This window comes from Eubalaena glacialis, chromosome 17 (assembly GCF_028564815.1).
Source record: "Eubalaena glacialis isolate mEubGla1 chromosome 17, mEubGla1.1.hap2.+ XY, whole genome shotgun sequence".
NCBI lineage: Eukaryota > Metazoa > Chordata > Mammalia > Artiodactyla > Balaenidae > Eubalaena > Eubalaena glacialis.
The window spans coordinates 2,688,549-2,708,397 of NC_083732.1; the positions used below are offsets into that span (position 1 = coordinate 2,688,549).

At 45.8% G+C, this 19,849-nt stretch overlaps 1 protein-coding gene across 1 annotated transcript in view; it reads right to left on the reverse strand.

Moving 5' to 3' along the window:
* ST18 (ST18 C2H2C-type zinc finger transcription factor) overlaps positions 1 to 16,193 on the reverse strand; it is a 64,531-nt gene extending 48,338 nt beyond the window's left edge. Inside the window, exons 1-6 of the mRNA XM_061172247.1 lie at positions 15,962 to 16,193; positions 13,762 to 13,764; positions 9,172 to 9,550; positions 8,756 to 9,087; positions 2,067 to 2,201; positions 429 to 519 (exon numbers count right to left, since the gene is read on the reverse strand). Coding sequence (XP_061028230.1) covers positions 429 to 519; positions 2,067 to 2,201; positions 8,756 to 9,087; positions 9,172 to 9,550; positions 13,762 to 13,764; positions 15,962 to 16,193 — 1,172 coding nt within the window. The remainder of the gene's footprint in view (positions 1 to 428; positions 520 to 2,066; positions 2,202 to 8,755; positions 9,088 to 9,171; positions 9,551 to 13,761; positions 13,765 to 15,961) is intronic.
* Between the last annotated feature and the right edge of the window lie 3,656 nt (positions 16,194 to 19,849).

Below are 19,849 nucleotides of genomic sequence, written 5' to 3' on the forward strand. Positions count from 1 at the left end.
CAGTGAAATAAATCTCAATGAAATGAAATGATGTTTACCTTCAGTAATCTGAAGCTCTTGGGTACCGTTTTAATGTGTATTGGATGGGATTCAAGATAACCCCTAAGCCACTCTTTCCAAGGTCAAACAGCTCTGGGGCGGGGGAGGTTCACAGCAGAGAGCAGGCTCTCTGTGTATCGCTATATAAAAGTATCTACCCCCGGTCTTCAAATATGACATTTTTTGTTGGCATACTTGGCTGCTCAATGAAAATTTATAGGGGAGTAAATAATGAGGTACTTTTTATTTTTTACTCTGCACGCATTGAGAATATTTGTCACCTATGTCAAGTGCTAACATATTTGATGCTGATCCAGCAATTTTGATAACACACGGCAAGTTCCTTGTTTTCTTGGTGGAAAGTTTCTCTCGAGTCTCATCCCAATTACCTCCTGTGCGTGTTGCGGTTGCTGTTCACATGCCCTCGTCCTGTGCATCCCGGGGTGGGGCACTTGAGCACATTTTCATGCATGGCAAGAACTAAGCACAAAATAGCACATAAAAGAAAAGAGCAATTTATCATCAATACATCACACACCAACAAACTGTCTCAACTTTGCATTCGAAGGAATTCAGTTACATCATCCACCACGCTCCCTCCCTATAGATCTTCGGGTTGAAGTAAACAAGTCCTGGAGAACTTCAAACATTAAATTCAGCAAGCCTGTTTAAATCAGTTTCTCTAAACTTCACGTACGGTTAAGACTAGACTTAAATGAGCCGTTCTCTGCTGATACTTAACTGAAACTGAGAAGCTCATAACCTTCCTTTCATATTGATGTGCTTTTCCTTGGGGGAGTGGACGGAGGGCATTATTTGCCAAACAGTTCTCTCTGTCTTTCCCCCACTGTGTGAACATAGTCTCCTTTATTTCCTAAGAGCTGTTATTTTGGCTCCTTGTCGGTCACCGCCCAATCCCCACCCCACTGCCACGGGTGGCTGGTGAAAGCGCACGGCTGAGTGGACACTCAGGTGACCCGTGTGGGCAGGACCGGGTGGAAATGACTAGATTCAGTGCTTTGCAGGACCGTGCCTTTGAGAAGGGTGACACTGAGACGCTCCCGTTACTGTGGGTTGTGTGGCCCAAGAGGAGTTGCAATAAGCAGGCTCAAAAGTGGAGGACGGAACATGTAGGTATTTCAAAACTTAGGAGCAGCCTTGGCCTCTCCTTTCCCTCCAGTTTCTGCGCTCACGGTGGGGCTGTGAGTGGAGAGACCAATGAGGTCTGCTCTCACTCGGGGCCCTCAGCAGCTGCAGGACGTCCTGGGTGACATCTCAGACACCAGGTGTCCCTGCCTGCGGACGGGAGGTGGGGGACAGTGGTGATGCACGTCCTGAGTTTAGGGGATGCACTGAGGACGCAGGTGAGAAAGGACTGTGGTGACACAGTGCATTAACCAGGCCCCTTATTTTCTGCATATTCTGATGCTTTGACATCAGGGTCTTGCTGACCCTGGAGAGATGGCCCCTCCCAGGGCTCCCTAATTCTTCGAGAGAAGAAACACTTTTCAAATGCAAACCAACCAATTGGAGCCCACACCCGACCTTCTCCTCTGTCTGACTCTCACACTTCAGGACACTCTCCACCTGCCCTAACCCCCAGGGCCGGGTCCCAGACAACCACAGCCAGCGCCCGAGGCCCAGAGCCCACTGGAAGAACTCCCGCTGGCCAGTCTGAGGCCAGCTCACTCCGCTCCCTCCCACGAAAGCTCAAAAAGCCTCTTGCTCCCAATTCATCCCTCCCCGCCGCTGGTCCTGGTGCCCCCCGGGGGCCCTGCCTGGCCTGAGGTGCCCCCTCCTCTTGGGAACTGTGAGTAGCAAATTAGGTTTTCAGTGTCAGCATCTCCTGATCTACTGGCCTCACTGTACCCCAAGTTTTCTATTACTACGCTCTGTTTTAAACACCCAGCTAGATGGAAATTGTCTTGACACGGAGGGAGAAAACTTGGTATTTCCGTTCCTGACTCCAAACTGGAGGAGGAAGTGGGTAACTCGGTGGACTTCTTTCAGGGCCGGGCGGTACTCACTCTCCAGGGGAACCCGCACTTTGTGAGGGCACCCCGAAAGGCTGCGGTGGTGAGGGTACAGCCCTGTCACGTGCCCTGTGCCGTCGCACCCGGGGATGGGGCACTTGGTCTCCCTCTTTTCAGGCCTCGGTGAATCTACAGAGGAAGTAAATCGAGAGAGACATCTGGTTATTCCCCTTCCCTCCCGTTCAGCCAAGCGGCCTTGCAGGCGACCTTCTCGCTCAGCTCAAGCTTCTCATCATAAGCGTTCTTCTCACATCGCCTTGAATAAGACCCTCAACTAAGACCTGCAGAAGCAGAAAGAATGTGTTCAATTTTCTTGGTTTCTTAAGCAGAGGCTGACACAGGGCAAGGGAGTGTTGAAACACAGCGACGGTTTTAAGTTGTCATGTCACAGATCATAGAGCCTCATTATGAAACGTCAGCCCTACACCAGAGGATGAATAGGCTCTGGAAAAGGAAAAAAAAAAAAAAAAGAAAAGGAAAAAGGAAAGCATTTATTTAAACCCAAACTATCCCCTATTGAAGGACTATGGAAAAAGCCAGATTCAAAAATCACATGATGAAGAAGCCGCCGCATCTGAGGAGGGCCCGTCTGGGCGGTCCAGTGGGTCCTGGCGGCAGGTCCAGGGGCCCCGGAGCTCTGGGTTTGAGCAGCTGTTCCTAGCCACGTGGGGAGGCTGCTCCAGTAAGAGTGAGCACAGGCGTCCGGAAGGCCATCTCGCGCCACGCCCGGCCAGCGGGCAGCACTGTGGGGGCCCAAGATGCCCAGAGCCCCACGGTTTGAAGCTCTGGATCAATGCGCAGTAGCTGCAGAGGAGAAGCTATTGGTTTCACTCCTAGTGCAGAAATGGGAGACAGAGGCAGCAGGAAGAGGCCTGGCAAAAAGGCGTTCTTGCAGGGGACTTACAGAGGATGGCAGCACACGGTGGGGGGGACCGCCGTGAGGGGTCTGCCGGGCGCTGCCAGGAACACGGGCTGGCGGGGCAGCTGCCGCCGCAGAGGAAAGGGACACCATGCAACCCATGCTGCCGGGCTGCCTAGACGGGGTGGCTGAACACAGCTCGGGGCCTCGGTTTTCTGGCACACACACTGCTGGCTTAGATAGAGGGATATATAAATACATAAAATAAACGAGGACTAACATGAATATTCTCATATTCGTGACTGAGAGGGTAGATAAGCTTAAAACAGAAATGCATTCTTAGAGCCGAAACTGCCCCCCTAACTCGTGCGCGGAGTGACAATGTCAGGCGTTGGGGCCAGCCTGCCCCTCACATTCAGGGCATCTAGAGGAACCAGGACCAGAGCGGGCAAGGCGGCGTCAGAGAGAGGACCAGCGTGGGATGGAGGCCGACAGGCTGCAGGCTTCTCCCAACGCGAAGTATCAGCCATCACCAACACACGACGCTGAGAGCGAAAATAAATAGTCTGTACCATCCTGCCGCAAGAAAGCTGCCGGCGATGGGTACGGAGCAGGGTCCTGGCTGCGAGGACGACGAGGGCCCGTGTGCTCCAGCTCCAAACGTGGCACCGAGAGCAGGGCAGCGCTGCCGGATGCGACAGACGTCCCCAGGGCGGACGACTGCGGGGGGCAGACGTGCCCCCGTGTCGCCACGCCACCCCGGCCGTCGGACTGGGCAGGTGGGTACAGCAGGTGGTACGCAAGGCAATTATCTGGGGACGTGGTTCCAGCCAAGGGGGAGGAGCCAAGGACCCTCCACGCTAGCGCGCAGCCAGGGAGGGCGGGGTCAGCAGGGAGAGGATGCGCGTCTTGGGTGGGAAGGGAAGGACCCGAGCAGCTGGCATGCGTGTTTCCTGAGACAGGATTTAACGCCACGAGGTGGAGACTACACTCTTTGCTGTAAGAGACAAAGGTGCATACGAAGGGTTCTGACATGCTGTATGATTTTGCGGGGGTATTTTTTACTTAGTCCAAAAAGGCTGCCGAATTTCAAGTCCCTTTGGGCACCTAATGTGTGTAGAATGCTACTCAAAGTCCCCAGTGCTTCACTTTGCGGAACGGCAGAAACTAACACAACATTGTAAAGCAGCCATACTCCAACGCAAATTAATTAAAGAAAAGAATATAGCGAGAAATACAGATCAGTTGAATAGAATTTTGACCAGAACTACTTCTTATGATGCATGAAAAAATAAATTTCTATTCAATAGGGAACAAAAAATCCCCGATGTTTGATTAACATGGAATTGGTAGGGGCTGGGTGCTGACACCCTGGGAGAGCGACTTGGAAAGAATCGGGAAGCAGGAGAGGGGATGTGAATTTTGATGGGCTTCCTCCCTTGGATCTGGTCCAGGTGGGGCCGCATTTCTAAACCACAGTGAGCGGTTTGGCCACACTGTCTGCGGGAAGCCAGGGAGGGTGTGGGAGATAAGGCAGGCTGGCACCTGACCAGGTGTGGGCTGCTGACTGCCAGCCCCTCCTCTGCGGGGAGCAAAGATGCCCCACGATGCTCTCCCGGGCCGGCGCCTGTGCTGACACGAGCTGGAGCTGCAGCTCTGGGGGAGCTCTCGGGCCTGGCTCTTCCTCTTCAATTTTCTTTGCTGAATGCTGCTTAATGAAAATGACCTTATACTCTGATGACCTGACGTCCTGGTTTGCCTGGGACTGTCCTATTCATACCTGATGGACTCGTGGGATTGTTCCCATGGCTCCCCTTCACCCCGAAAGTGTCGTAGGCTGTAGGATAAATTATATGGTGACTCTAGTTAGACTAGGGGGACCCAAAGTCTCCCTATTGCTGGGTGGCAACAGGATAGCAAAAGTTGGTACTGTTAGAATTGCCGACTCATCGGAAGGCTTGGGTGAAACGGTATTTTGAAATCCTAGTGTTCTCTCCCTGAGAGCAAAGTCGCATGTCCAAGGTGCACGGGGATTAGTGCTTACTTAGCAGCATGGAATACTCACAAGAGAAAAAAGCTCCTCTCACACTCCCACACCAGGGACGGGCGCAGGAGCGTGAACCTGGACATCCTCTGGATGAAGCCTGGAGGCCCCTGCAGTCGGCTGCACTGTTTTGCCTGTTTCTTCCTGGTCTAGTCTGGAGCTCCCTGCGTGGACTTTACATCCCAAGGCAGGACCTCGCCCTACACACAGGCTACACTGTGGACTCATCCAGTCCCATTAGCGATTCTGTAAGTCTCCACCGTGCACATTCTATTGCCTTGTTAATTTTTGTAAACAAAAAACCATTTTAAAAGTTCTATAAAAATGACCAAAGTATCGTCAAGTGTTTTAAGCTATGGCACAAATAATTAGTGTCTCCAAAGACTGGATTTCATTGGCTGAAGATACTATCAGTTGCAAGATGAAACATCATTTTGTGTGCTAGTAAGGAAGGAAAAACGATTGAAAACTGAATAACGGCACATGTTTCTAATTTCACAGAGATGCTAAGATGGGAAAACTGTGCATCTTAGAATGGATGAAATATAGGATATTGGAAATGATGGGGTTTTGGAATTTGAAGTAAATTTCATCTTTTTTTTCCTGATTTTGTAGTTCATTAAAAAAAAAAAAAGGGCTTCCCTGGTGGCACAGTGGTTGAGAATCTGCCTGCCAATGCAGGGAACACGGGTTCGAGCCCTGGTCTGGGAAGATCCCACATGCCACGGAGCAACTAGGCCCGTGAGCCACGATTACTGAGCCTGCGCGTCTGCAGCCTGTGCTCCGCAACAAGAGAGGCCGCGATAGTGAGAGGCCCGCGCACCGCGATGAAGAGTGGCCCCCGCTCGCCGCAACTAGAGAAAGCCCTCGTGCAGAAACAAAGACCCAACACAGCCATAAATAAATAAATAAACAAATAAATAAATAATAAAAAAGATGCTATAAATGAATATGTATTAAAAAAAAAAAAACCCACACAGGTAAGTTCCACAAGTTGGGTGTGAGTGGAGCGCTCAGAGCTGCTAACACATCCTGCTGCCCCAGACCACGTACTAGTCCTTAATATGCTGTCTCCATCCCAGCCCTTACAGTATGTTTGCACAGAACTATTATCTTACTCTTCACTAAATGACATTATTTTATTCTTTTTTTCTCAACTCTGAGCTGCAAGACAGTATTTGACAAGACTGTAGCTGAGTACTAAAATGGACTTAAAATATACAATTGATTTCTGGATAAATCTCAGCAATCAGGACATCTAACCACACTAGTGCATTATTCTTGTCAGCGCTTTAGGTCCGTGACCTTGATTATCTCTAAGATCCTCCTCCCCGAATTCTGTGGTTCTCAGATTTTAGGGCGCCCAAGAATCACCTCAGGAACTTGCTTTTAAAAACAAGCAAGTTATGCACATGAAAAGATGCTCAACATTGCTAATTATTTGAGAAATGCAAATCAAAACTACAATGAGGTATCACTTCACACCAGTCAGAGTGGCCATCATCAAAAAATCTACAAACAATAAACACTGGAGAAGGTGTGAAGAAAAGGGAACCCTCCTACACTGTGGGTGGTAATGTAAACAGGTGCAGTCACTATGGAGAACAGTATGGAAGTTCCTTAAAAAACTAAAAATAGGGCTACCATATGTTCCAGCAATCCCACTCCTGGGCATATATCCGGAGAAAACCATAATTCGAAAAGATAATGCACCCCAATGTTCATTTCAGCACTATTCACAATAACCAAGACGTGGAAGCAACTTAAATGTCCATAGACAGAGGAATGGATAAAGAAGATGTGGGGGCTTCTCTGGTGGCGCAGCGGTTGAGAATCTGCCTGCCAATGCAGGGGACATGGGTTTGAGCCCTGGTCTGGGAAGATCCCACATGCCGCGGAGCAACTGGGCCCGTGAGCCACAATTACTGAGCCTGCGCGTCTGGAGCCTGTGCTCCGCAACAAGAGAGGCCGCGATAGTGAGAGGCCCGCGCACCGCGATAAAGAGTGGCCCCAGCTTGCCACAACTAGAGAAAGCCCTCGCACAAGAAACGAAGACCCAACACAGCCATAAATAAATAAATAAATAAAAGTTAAAAAAAAAAAGCATGAATGTTTAAAAAAAAAAAAAGATGTGGTACATAGATACAATGGAATATTATTCAGCCATAAAAAAGGATGAAATAATGCCATTTGTAGCAACATGGATGGACCTGGAGAGTATCATACCAGGTAAAGTAAGTCAGACAGAGAAAGACAAATATCATATGATATCACTTATATGTGGGATCTAAAAAAATGATACAAATGAACTTATTTACAAAACAGAAACAGACTTGCAGGCTTCAAAAACAAACTTACAGTTACCAAAGGGGAAAGGGGGGGAGGGATAAATTAGGAGTTCAGGATTAACATGTACACACTACCATATATGAAATAGATAAACAACAAGGTCCTGATGTATAGCACAAGAAACTCTACTCAATATTCTGTAATAACCTATATGGGAAAAGAATTTGGAAAAGAATGGATATAGGTATATGTATAACTGAACCACTTTGCTGTATGCCTGAAACTAACACTACATTGTAAATCAATCTACTCTAATATAAAATAAAAATTAAAATAAAAAAATTAAAAAAAAAAGCAAGTTCTGAAGCAGTAAGTCTGATGGGATCCTGGAAATACTCATCTTAACAAGCCGAAGACCACCCCTTGGGAAACTCCATGTAACTGGAGGCCTCATCACCAGGCCCACCTGGTGCAAGACCCGGTGGTGGGGGGCATCTTTATGGGCACACGGAACACAGTTTTCCCAAAGTCTGAGGATCAGTTTTCAGGTCTCCTCCGAGCACATTGACTGTCTCATTCAAGTTTGGTCCAGATGTTTGTGGACCCTCAGTTAGAGAGCTTGTAAAAGCGCAGGCTTATAAAGGCATTAGCATCCAGTCTTGTCCTAAGAAGGATCAGAGCATCCTGCCTGGCGTACAAGTAGCCTGACACTATTTTGAAGCTCAAAAGCAGTCAGATGATCCCAGAAAGAGGGTGGGAAAGAAAAATTAAATTTCTGGAATTGATTTGATTCATAAAATGATTTAAAATCCAGTAAATACAAATGTACTTCTAACATACCCAATATAGTACTTTTTAACAAGTACGATATATATATATTTTTTTCGATATATTTTTTAAAAGCAGTCATATTAAAAGAAACACAGGTTGGGCTTCCCTGGTGGCGCAGTGGTTAAGAACCTGCCTGCCAATGCAGGGGACACGGGTTCAAGCCCTGGTCCGGGAAGATCCCACATGCTGCGGAGCAGCTAAGCCCGTGCGCCACAACTACTGAGCCTGTGCTCTAGAGCCCGTGAGCCACAACGACTGAAGCCCGCGTGCCTAGAGCCCGTGCTCCGCAACAAGAGAAGCCACCACAATGAGAAGCCCACTCACCGCAATGCTGCAACTGGAGAAAAGCCCACACGCAGCTACCAAGACCCAGCACAGCCAAAAATAAATAAATAATAAATAAATTTATTAAAAAAAAAAAAAAAAGAAACACAGGCAATGGTCTTTTTTTGTGTGAGTTAAAACCCTACAAACCGACCAAGCTTTAATCTGAGAACAATCTAGAGAGTAGGGAAAAAAATTTGTTAATTTTAAAATATAAATTAGGTTTTTAAATTGTGCTGTCAAAAAGCTATCTGGGAGAAGCAATCAAATCTTACTCATTTTTCCCCCCAACTCTAAAGCAATTTTAAATAAAATAGAAGCAAAACGGTGTCTTACGTTTATTGGTAAAGACTTGTCTTCCGCCCACGTCAATGACTTTGGTTTGCCTCCTCTCCCCCGAGAGATGCTCCAGCAGAAACCTGTCTAGCTCCTTGTAGGTGCTGTGGAAAACACAGCCTCGCTCAGCCTGCAGGGCGATCGCCTGCTCCAGCAAACTCAAGTTCCCCTTGGCTTTCTCTAGGGCAGCGGCTTCCTCCACCCCCGCGGCCGGACACCCGTGGCTGCGATCATCCTCCTTACTCCCAGGGAACGAGGGCTGGGCTTGGCCATCTGACGGGTCCACGGGAGCGTTCTGTGGGTCTCTCCTTTCCGTTTCCGAATCACACGTGCTTTCGCAAGAGATAAACTTGTCACCTTCAGTTTTTATTTCAGGAACTTCCAGTAGGTCTTTCCTATCATCCACTAGAACATACTTTGGGACGCTCTGAGGTTTGGTTTCTTCTGAGAAGTTGGAGTCGCTGTCCCAACCATTCTCTGCACTTTCAGAGTTACTTTCATTGTCGTCAGAGGAGCAGAACCGCAGCTGCGAATCATCGATTTTGTCTTTTCCATCGGCGGAATGAACCATAAAGCACTCATCCACTTCATCCCCCTCTGCTTTTAGAGACTGGATGCCACTGTCATTTAAGTTCTCACTTATGGTCTGAACAGATGCATTTTTTTCAAATTTCCCCAAATGCATTAGTGATTTGACCACGAGCTCTTGATAACGGCCGTATCTGTCTTCCTTCCCATCGGAATTTTCTTGTGCAGTTGAAGGAAGCTTCTCCTCCATTGGTTTTATCATGATTTCTTGTAGGGAAAAAAGAAAGCCAATATTTGAAAAACAAGAACAAAAAATATTTTAAGGAAATTACAGTGATAGATAAATAGACATATACATATACGATACATGCCATATGTGAATATGTGGACTCCATCAATTATATAAACATTGGGTAGAAAAATATATACCCTCTTGACAAAACAAAACAAAACTCAGACCTTAATATTCTGAGAATTGCCTTTAAAGAGATGAGCTATTCTAATTTTCAGCATGTCAGAGCTAAGCTCGTCTAGTTACTGAAATAAATACTCAACCATCACAGAGTCCTGAATGTGAAATTCGTGTTACTGTACCTCTTATATTTGCAAATCTCAGTCAACCGGAAGAAAATTAACCATATGTCCTACTATACATTATAAAAAGGAAGTATTCATCGAATTTCTCTGCTAGCGTGGCAATATATTTTCAAAGCTTACTTGGTTGATTTTCTCTGCCTCTGTAGAGTCCCAAACATACTTTCAGATTTTATGGAATGTTAGCTAAAATACACAACACATCTACACGAGATGATAACTAAAAGAAGCCTGAGGTTCTCGAGACTCCCTGATCACTGTCATAATTGTCACATGAAGATGCCATGCCGAGGGAAACACAAGTAAATGGGAGAATGAACACGATGGAATACTATCTTGAACAGTAGCTCAGTTTCTGGCCTGGTACCTGCATGCACTTGTGTAAAAAGGAGATGAGTCAGGAGTGGGGACGGTTGGAGGATGCTGAATGTTAACCAGCTGTTCTCAGTCCTGATGGTCAAGAAGGCCTGGGACTGAGGAGAGCGCCCACCCCCCAAGCGCCAGTCTGTCCATGGGGTGTCCACCGTCCCAGAGCAGCTGTCCGTGTCACCCCCTTCCCTCTTGGCAGTGGCCCAGTCGGGGTGACAGATTGTGTGTGTGTATATATTTATACGTACAGTCATCCTCTCCAAGCCTGTCCCGGTGCAAACACACCACCTGAGGTGCAGACTCGCCAGTGCCCCAGCCCTGGCCGCGCACACGGCGGGGTCCGGGGAGCTCGGCGCCCAGCGATCGCCAGGCTGTGAAATGCACCAGATAACCAGGCAGTGGTCCCGGGCAGTCACTAAGACAAAAAAAAAAAAAAAAAAAAAGAAGAAGAAGAAGCAGGACTATTTCTGTGTCTCTAAAGGCAGGGTGGCGGATGGGAACACAAAATAATAAGCCCCCTTAAAGACTGTTAAAGACACCAGGTGAAGTGCATTCTGTGTTAATAAACATCTTGGGAGGAAAGAAAAGCACAGCCGTCCTGTGGAAGGGCTGTGGGAGAGGGTGTCTGTGCAGAAGACAATGTGCCTTTTTTGGGTCTCGTTTAATTTTTTATAAACATTGTGTCTGACAAGGACACTCAAAAATGCATCTCCATCATCTTCCTTTCTGGTAATTATCTCCCTAAATCAACACTGGACTGCCAGGATCAAGTAAATATTGCCATAGTAACTAAAAGCATTTTTGGATGAAGGGAAGAATTCAGTCACAACACTAGCCCCTTTAAATAATGCTGATTATAGAGTGCAGTCTTTTGTTGGGATCTATTCAACATAAACTGAAAAATTTAACATTTTACTTCCTAGAAAAGAGGCTGGCGAAACCAGCACATAATATTTGAGAGGATGGTGTATCCTCTCCTGAATTCATATCAGAGGAACTCCAGGTTTAAATAATATATTAAACATAGTCTAAAATGCAAATGAAGTTTTTCTCAATATCACAGTTGGCTGTTAAGAGAAAGTGTAAAGGGTTATGATAATTTTAGAATATTATGAACTACAGAAAACAAATAAAAAGCATTTTCAGTGAATATGCTCAATTCATTGAACTATTCTCTCAACTCCACTTAACTACCCACATGTGTACAATAATGATTTATAGACATTATACCTAATTATGCATATTTGGGCTGTGTGAGAGTGCTAACAAAAGCTCTAGAAAGCAACAATTACCTCTGTTGCTTAGCTACATAGTTTAAAATATTCCTATTAAGTGCAGATCACCAGAGAGGCGGGGGTGACAGCAATGCACGTGTGCCCGACGATGCGTGTCACCGAGCCGCTGCCAAGGCGAGCGTTTTGGGTCATTTCCAGTTTACATAATTGTTTGGTTCAACTGTTGGTTATATGCTAAAAGAAAATATTTATTAATTATTCTTCAGAAAGAGAGGAGCCCTGCTGGTAGAGGTGCCTTCATGTGTCGCCCGCGGGGTTTCCAGGGGTGCTCTGCAAACCTGCAGACCAACTTCCCACGCGCCCACCCCCCTCTGCCATCACTGTCATTGTCACAAAGAAAGAAGTTGAGCTCGCTTTTGAGCAGACAGATCTGTGACGGGGCGCCCCTTCCCCCCAGCTTTGTAACAGGCTGCCTACTTTTTCTGTGCTTGTGTGTTTTTGTTTTCCAGGGTGGCCCGGTGGTCTGTTTTGTGCTTTTGCCACTGACATAACCCAAAGAGCCCTGCGTTAGGGACCTTGTTTGATTCTGGGCCTGGCGTGTGTCTCTGTGCCAACTCCGATGGGTTCCTCACCCTTTCTGAGCCTCATCCTCACAGGAAAGCAGGTGCCACCCAACAGGTATGCGGTGAAGGATGGCTCCTTCTCCCTTCCCTGTTACTACGGTAGAGTCAGCAATGGCAGAGGAGACATGGGAGCGTCCACCCAGATAAGGTGCGGCCCGTTTTTCATTCAGAGTAAGGGTGACCATGCCCGCTGTGGAAGGTCACAGTTCAAGTGTAAAGAGGACTCAGTCCGGTTCACCATCATCCACGTCGCACTTGCTATGCTCACCAACTGCCTTGGGGATGGGAGGGTCCGTGCACGGTGTGGAGGGAGACCTCCCGGGTCTGAGGTCCAGAGACTGGGGTTGTGTGGTTGGCCCAGCACCACCTGCCTGTATGGCCTCGGGCAGGCCGATATCTCCCGAGTCCTGGGTCCTCATCTTTAAAACGAGGATGATCTGATGTCCCAATGACTGGATGACCCTGTGACATGCTAAGACAACGAACTGGTATGTTCCTGGCATGGTGTTCAGTTACTCATTTCATTTAATCTTCACAACAACTACAAGAAAAGTACTTTCGACTCCCTGTTACAGGCGGGAAACCAGGGTTCTAAAGAGCCAAGGGCTTGCTCAAGTTCACACAACCAGCCAGTGCGGGGCTGAGATCCAGACCCACGGCCAGGTGCCTACTATTTTCCCACATTTGGATACTTTCAAGAGCGAATTTATAGGAAAATACCAGAATACACTTGTCAGGTAACTTGTAACGAAAAGCAACAATCCTTAAAGTATAAAGAAAAACACGTAAAGACAAACACAACAACAAACAAAAACTAACAAAGTGCATCTCACAACAACATGGGGTAGAAAATTCCTCAGGTGAACTTCTGGGGCTGGAGCAGGACAACATTTTCTCACGGAGCGAAAAAATAAATAAATAAACTTTCTTTTGGCCTGATATGTAAAAGCTCACATTTGTTGATTTACTTTAAACCAAAGTCTCTCCTCTGAGGGGTCTGGTAATCCTGAAGTTACCTGCTAGCAGATTCTCCATAGGTATCAACCGTTCTGCATCAAAACACCTTAAACAAAAGAAATCCTCTGAAAATCACGTTTTGAGTTTGATTCCTTTAGTACAACTGGATTTCAGATTTTAGTTCTATTTCTGTAACTATCTAAGTGACTTTTACAGGTAAATTAGTTTTCCAGGCCTCCTGAGTGTCAATTTTGCTGGGAATAAAAGCCCTAAAAAATGAATTCGTCTTTCAAAGTTTTAAAATGGGAGTGGCTTATCCTTTATTTGCTGTTTGTTGAGAGATAAGGTATTCAAAGTATCATCCCAGCTCCCAGAGCCTCCACAGGTGTGACGGGTTTCCTGGAATCACGATCACGTGCTCACAACCCGGGAGGATCCCACACACCGGCTCACCCCGCTTCTTTCCCTCGTCTGCACTGGGAACACACGAGTTCGTCCTGCCTCCTGAGAGGGCTCTGCAAGGTCATCTTCTGTTTGCCCCAGTAAAAAAATGTGCGTCTGCATGGTTCTGTCCAAATTTTCTTCTATCGTCCTTAACGCCCACCTGCAGCTCTTTGAAAGACAGCCAGGGGAGGGCATGGGGCACAATTTTGCCATTAAAGGGATTCAAGCTCATGACCTCAGCCTTCGTGAGCCTAACCCTCTCTCATCACCTGAACTGCCTGCTGAAGACAAAATTGGGCACACACCTGGTCAGGTGAAGACCTTGGGGCGCCTGGAGTGACCGAGATGGTAGATGAAAGCCCTTATGCTGGGCTTGGGCGCAAACTCAGCTCTCTTGCCTTCCGGGGGCTGGGGGTCACTTGCTCAGAGGGCTGAAGGCAGCTTAGACTTTTCCTCTCTCGACCAGGGAGAGAAGCATCTGTGACCTGTCATTTCTGGAAATGTGACTTCGTGATTTGACGTCGTAGGGACTTTGCCCAACTTGCCTTCCAAAGGTGGTCAGAGCGTGGGAAGGATTGGATTAGGGAGCACGGTTAGCTGGGAAATAGTTATTTTGCTTGTCCTTCAATTGTTTCCTAATTATCTTCTTTCCAACACCTACAAGCTGCGTTACCTTTAGCATTAAATCCCTTTGTCCTCAATGGTCTCATTTGTAAAAATGTGGCCATAATAATACACACTCATGTCATTGTTGGGTGGATTAAGTGATATGATTTATGTGCTTGGAATATATTAAGAATTCAAAAATAATGGCCATTACGGATGTAGTTTTAGCATATTCATTATGATTAGCAGTGGCTCTAATACTAAAGAGTGAACATTTGTGAAGCTGCAGATAGAAGTCCATCAGTGCTTATAAGTGAATATTTAACTGAGAACATTTGACAGTATATTTTCCTGGTTACTATCAAGCATCTACAATGATCATTCAGCTACAAAAGAAGGTGGGAAGCTGGTGGGCAGGTATAGCCCTGGTCCTCAGGGCGCCTGCAAAATGTGTTGGTGTAGAAGATGCCCGTCTTCTTAAATGCTTGGTGAATTAATGTCAGCGAGATGAATTATATATACCTAACCATACTGACTCAAGGACTTTCCCTAGTACTAGATTCAACCTACAATTTTCATGAATCAACAACAACAAAAAACTGACCAGCTCAAGGAAACAAACAAAAAAAGTCAAGGATGATTATAACTTACAGATGAGCCATGAGGCTTTAAGCCATATGTTAAATACACAAAAGCCAGAAAATTCAGCCAAACACTAGCAAATCAGAATACAACTGTTTTAACTACAGAATCTCCAATTACTTGTAAGCCGAGATTACTGGAGAGCTAATGATTGTGATCTGAGATCTGTGCTCACTCAGTCAATATGCTTTTATATCTTTTCTATTAACACCTACTGCAATTACTACCATTCTATATGCAATAGATATTTATGATCTAAGAAGCTCGTTGCCTTTGGTTTGTAAAATTTATACTTCTTTTCAAGTAACAACTTATTTTGTATATTTTGATTCCTTAAAAACTCACATTCAGAAAAAAATGTGTATGTAATAGAACATACACACATCTAGTTTCATTTTCTAAAAGGTCAAGCTTTAGATTTCCATGTATTTTCTAAAATAAACTTTTGAGACATTTTGCATGTCCTTCGATTTTAGCCTCATGCACAAAGTGGTCTGTGATGGTCCAGGTCCTGGAGGCACTGGGACAACCAGGGACTAGTCGGGGTGACCGCGAACTGCGGAGAAGCACATCCTAAAATTTCAAAAAAAAATTAGGGGCAGGGGATTAAGAGGCACAAACTATTACGTGTAAAACAGATAAGCAACAAGGATATACCGTACAGCACAGGGAATTATACCCATTATCGTGTCATAACTTTTAATGGTGTATAATCTGTAAAAATACTGAATCACTATGCTGTACACCTGAAACAAATATAATATTGTAAATCAACCGTACTTCAGTAAAAAATTAACAAAATAAAATTTCAAAATAGAGACTGCGTCTCATACGTCATATCAGAAATGTCTTAAAGCTTATATTGCAGGGGTTTTATCTTTCAGGGGCTAGACATCCACCCCATTAGGGAGTCAAGGTCCTCTTCAACTTTGGGGCTTAGTCGCTTTTATTTTCTTCGGAAAGAGGCACAGTCCAAACCCGTGCCTGGGGGCAAGGATGCTCTGTGCTCTGTGGCTTGGGCTTAGACTCCCCAGAGTTTTGGAAGGAAAACCGGTCCTTACTAGCGGATGCTGAGGGAAACCAATGTCTGGTTTTGCTCTCACGCTGGGATTTGCTTTTCCCACCATACAAACGGCATGTTCCCCTAAGGTTGGGCCTGGCTCTGTGTGCGGGGAGGAAGTCAAGCTGGGGCCACTCCTCCTCGCTACCTGCGCCGGGGTGATGGTGGGTCTCCGGGGGGCCGTCCTGCCCCAAGGCCTCCGCCGTCCTCTCAGCCCGTCCCTCCTCGCAGTCTGCGCTGGGGCTGTAGTGTCGGGGCTTCATGAGCAGGGACTTTCTCTTGTTGACCGGCACCCCCAAAGCCTGCTCCCCGGCTCTCCTCTTCTTGCCCGTGGAGCAGTCGTGCGCCGCGCTGCAGTAACGGAGACGGATTAAGAACATGGTGAAAGAGTTCACGGCTGTCTGCCCTTCGACCATCACCAAGCACGACCAAAGAAACCTGGGACCCAAGGTTTGGGGTTAGTTGTCGGCATTAATGCAAACAGCCCATCCGCTGAATTCACTGAACTGTGTAGATTCTATTTTACTGCCGATCAGAAGAGCTAAAAAAAAAAAAAAAATCCTTAATCCTGAGTAAGCATACGTTAATCTGTGCTTTGCCTGGCACTACAGTAAATACCCAGGGAGGGATGAAACAAGATTTGCACTGGTTTGTTAATCCCAAGAAAGAGCTAATGTGAAAAATATACCACCAGCTACAAGAAAACGTGTCCAGTATGGATAAATCACAAGGTTTTTCGGATAGTTGTTTGCTACTGAAACTGCTTATCTCTGCCACAGTTGCATGTCAACCTTGAGATGCCATATCCCGGGCTTTGACTTGAAAGACAAGGCATTAAGCGGGGGACAAGCTGTGAACATCTGATCAGCCCATCTCCAGTCCCAGAAAAAAGTGGAAAGATGCTCACGGCACTCTGCCGTTTGGTTCTTACCCATTTGGCACACAGAACAAACAAATAAAAGGAGGAGAAATAAGATTGGGTTTCACAAAAATGGACCACAGTTTATCCTTACTCCTGTTCTCGTACAGTTTTATTTGGAAGTCCTCCTGAGGATGGCCCTTTCAAAAGAGATTTCCTACATATAGCTCACTTGGCATTAACGCAGCTCACTCTATGTGCTGAAGTTAAGACAAACAATTCTCTTGGCAAGACCCAGGAAGACCAGAGGGTTTAGCCAACAGTGAGTCTCTGACATATATTTATTAAACGCTCTTTGAAGAAAAATGCAAACTTAAGATAAAAAGATCCGGAGCAGAGAATCTGGACTCACAGTAATGAGATATTACTCCATCGCTAAAAGAAGACTGAATATTCAGCATTATTACTAAGACAAGGCCTTAAATTGTTTTGAAGCATCAAGGTAGAGAAACACCAATGGTGGCCCATTCGTGAAAATTATTTGATTAGCATCACACATGAATTCTTGAATTTAGAAGAGTAGATTTTAAAACTTCAGAAGAAAAAAAAGTGCTCTTCCTTCTGGGAAAGAAAGAGATTCTGGAAGGAGAGATAATCCGAGAGGGTGAGAAATCTCTCGCAAAAGATTAAACATTGAGAACTGAAGATTATCCCGACAAGGACGAGAACAGTGAGTTTCCTAAATAAACTAACGTGCTTTGGCAAAATTTCTCTGATGAGCCCAAATTTAAAGGGACCATGGAGACTTCCCTGGCGAGTGGTTAAGACTTCTCCTTCCAATGCAGGGGGTGCGGGTTCGATGCCTGGTCGGGGAGCTAAGATCCCACATGCCTCGCGGCCAAAAAACCAAAACACAAAACAGAAGCAATATTGTCACAAATTCAATGAAGACTTTAAAAAATGGTCCACATCCAAAAAATCTTTAAAAAAAAGTAAATAAAGTGACCATGCACAGGCGATGGAGCGGCAGAGCATCTCAGCAGGTGAGCAGGGGAGCGCATACCTCTGTGAGGACACTGGAAAGTGCAGGCCTGCACGGCCCGGGCCCGGCCTGTCAAAGAGAACAGTCTACAACACGCGTGTCCCGTGTCAGGGCAGCAACGTGCAGAGCAGACCCCCCCGTGCAGGAGCCTGCTCTGTCCGGGGGAAGACCTCTGAAGGGAGAGGGGCAGGAGGGCAAAGTTCCCAGGAATGTGCAGAGAGTTCAAGGCCCCTAAACCAAAGTCTTCTAAATCAAGTGAGTTTCCATCCAGGATGCTCAGAAGATACCACAAGTGAGGCCACTAACCATTATCCCGAACCAAGAAGATTTACAGAAAAGGAGAGGCTCCTGGCAAATGACATTCAGCTATTAAAGCAGGGAAAGAAGGTGGATTCTAAACACTCATGTTAGCCTAGCACGGGCACTGGGAAAAAGCCTGAGAAAGTTTATTCAAACAAAGCTTTGTCAGTGCCAGGAAACACTGATCAAAGAGACCCGGGCTGGTGGGCTTGGTCGGTCAGACAAACGCCATTCCTTTCTTTGGTGGCTGGGGTGATGGATGAGGCTGAATGTGTACTTCCGGTAAGATCCTTACAGATTTCGTCTTGCTAATATTATTATCCAAGTTTACATAGAAAGACAAGGAACATTCCCCAAATCACGTGACCCGTAACTGGTGGGGCTAATATTTGAGTCTGGTCTGCTGGTCCCCAAAGCTCATGCTCTCCTACGTGTTGCCAAATCAGAACAAGGAACCTGGGTAATTTCCATCTGCCTTTGACAACCGGGTGGAGTAGGACCCGAATAAACCAGCCACCGCTCCAGCCAGAGGAACCTGCCTACCACAGGGCTGTTCCTAATGATTCGGGACACTCATTAGATCGGGAGATGATGCTGAGCTGCAGCAAAGAAAAATGCTGCAAAACGTGGCTAAGACACCGCCCTGCCCCCCAACATGTCCACAGTCGGGGGCAGTAGAACGAACGTGATGAGAAGACATTAATGATAAGAAAAATCAAGTTCAGTATTTGGGTCCAAATAATAACTTGTGGAAGGACGAAAAGGATGTTGAGGTTTTATCAAAAGTACATATATACACTAATATGTATAAAATAGATGACTAATAAGAATCCGCTGTATAAAAAAAAATTAAATTAAAAAAATGGAAAAAAACCAAAAAAACAAATTTAGCTTCAAATAAATTATTGTATTTGACACTGTGTATGAAGTTCCCTAAATAATATTGGCTGTGTCATCTGTAATGAATTAATTGAATCTTTTGGAACACTAAATTCCTTAGCCAACAAAGGGGGATAATAATTCCCATGTTATCACATGTCGTAGGTAAAGAAGGTGACATCTGTGCTGCGAGTGACAAAAATAGGTCAAGACAGGGCCGTTCGGACTCCTGGTTCTGACTCTCTGCACCTTGGACTCCACCAAATCCAGGCTGAGCATCACCTGCACAGACTCTCCAAGCTTGTGTGTCCATAAAAGCATTCTACTTTTAAACATGGTATTTGTATTCACATAAATTACATTAGATTTGTACATAACATTTGCTTGAAATCTCCCTTTCTGTGCATTTCTCCACTGCAAAGTAGCTATGGCCCAGGCAGCATTTGGAGCTAAAATGGAAGGCTTTATAACAAATATTACCCTTTGTGTGTGCATGGAAAATGGTCCCTTTCCCACGTTTTCCCTGAGGGCACACTATTTTGGCTTTATTGTGACACTTCACTGTGACACTGCAATGAGGGAAAGCCAGGCTTTACATGTCACTGAAAGAAATGCCACAAAATGCTAACATATCTTCTCAAGGTTGCCAGAAATAATTTCCACTGGGTTGTGTTTTCCCATCTGTGGAGCTCTGAAATGTTAAGGAAATAAATGAGCTCTATTATCTATATTTTTCTAGTAGATGAGAAAGAAAGGGAAAAAGCACACTCAGCCCTGCATTTATTGTTCTATTCAATCAAACTGTTGCTTTAAACATTCAGAGTCCTCCAGGGGACGTTACCAATGAGCCAAATACCTTTCAGCGCCATATTTCATATCTGCAGTTTTGATTTTATTAAAACATCTTTAAAGGATCTGTAGTTTTACCTGAAATTTTTGGTTACCTATTTGAAAAA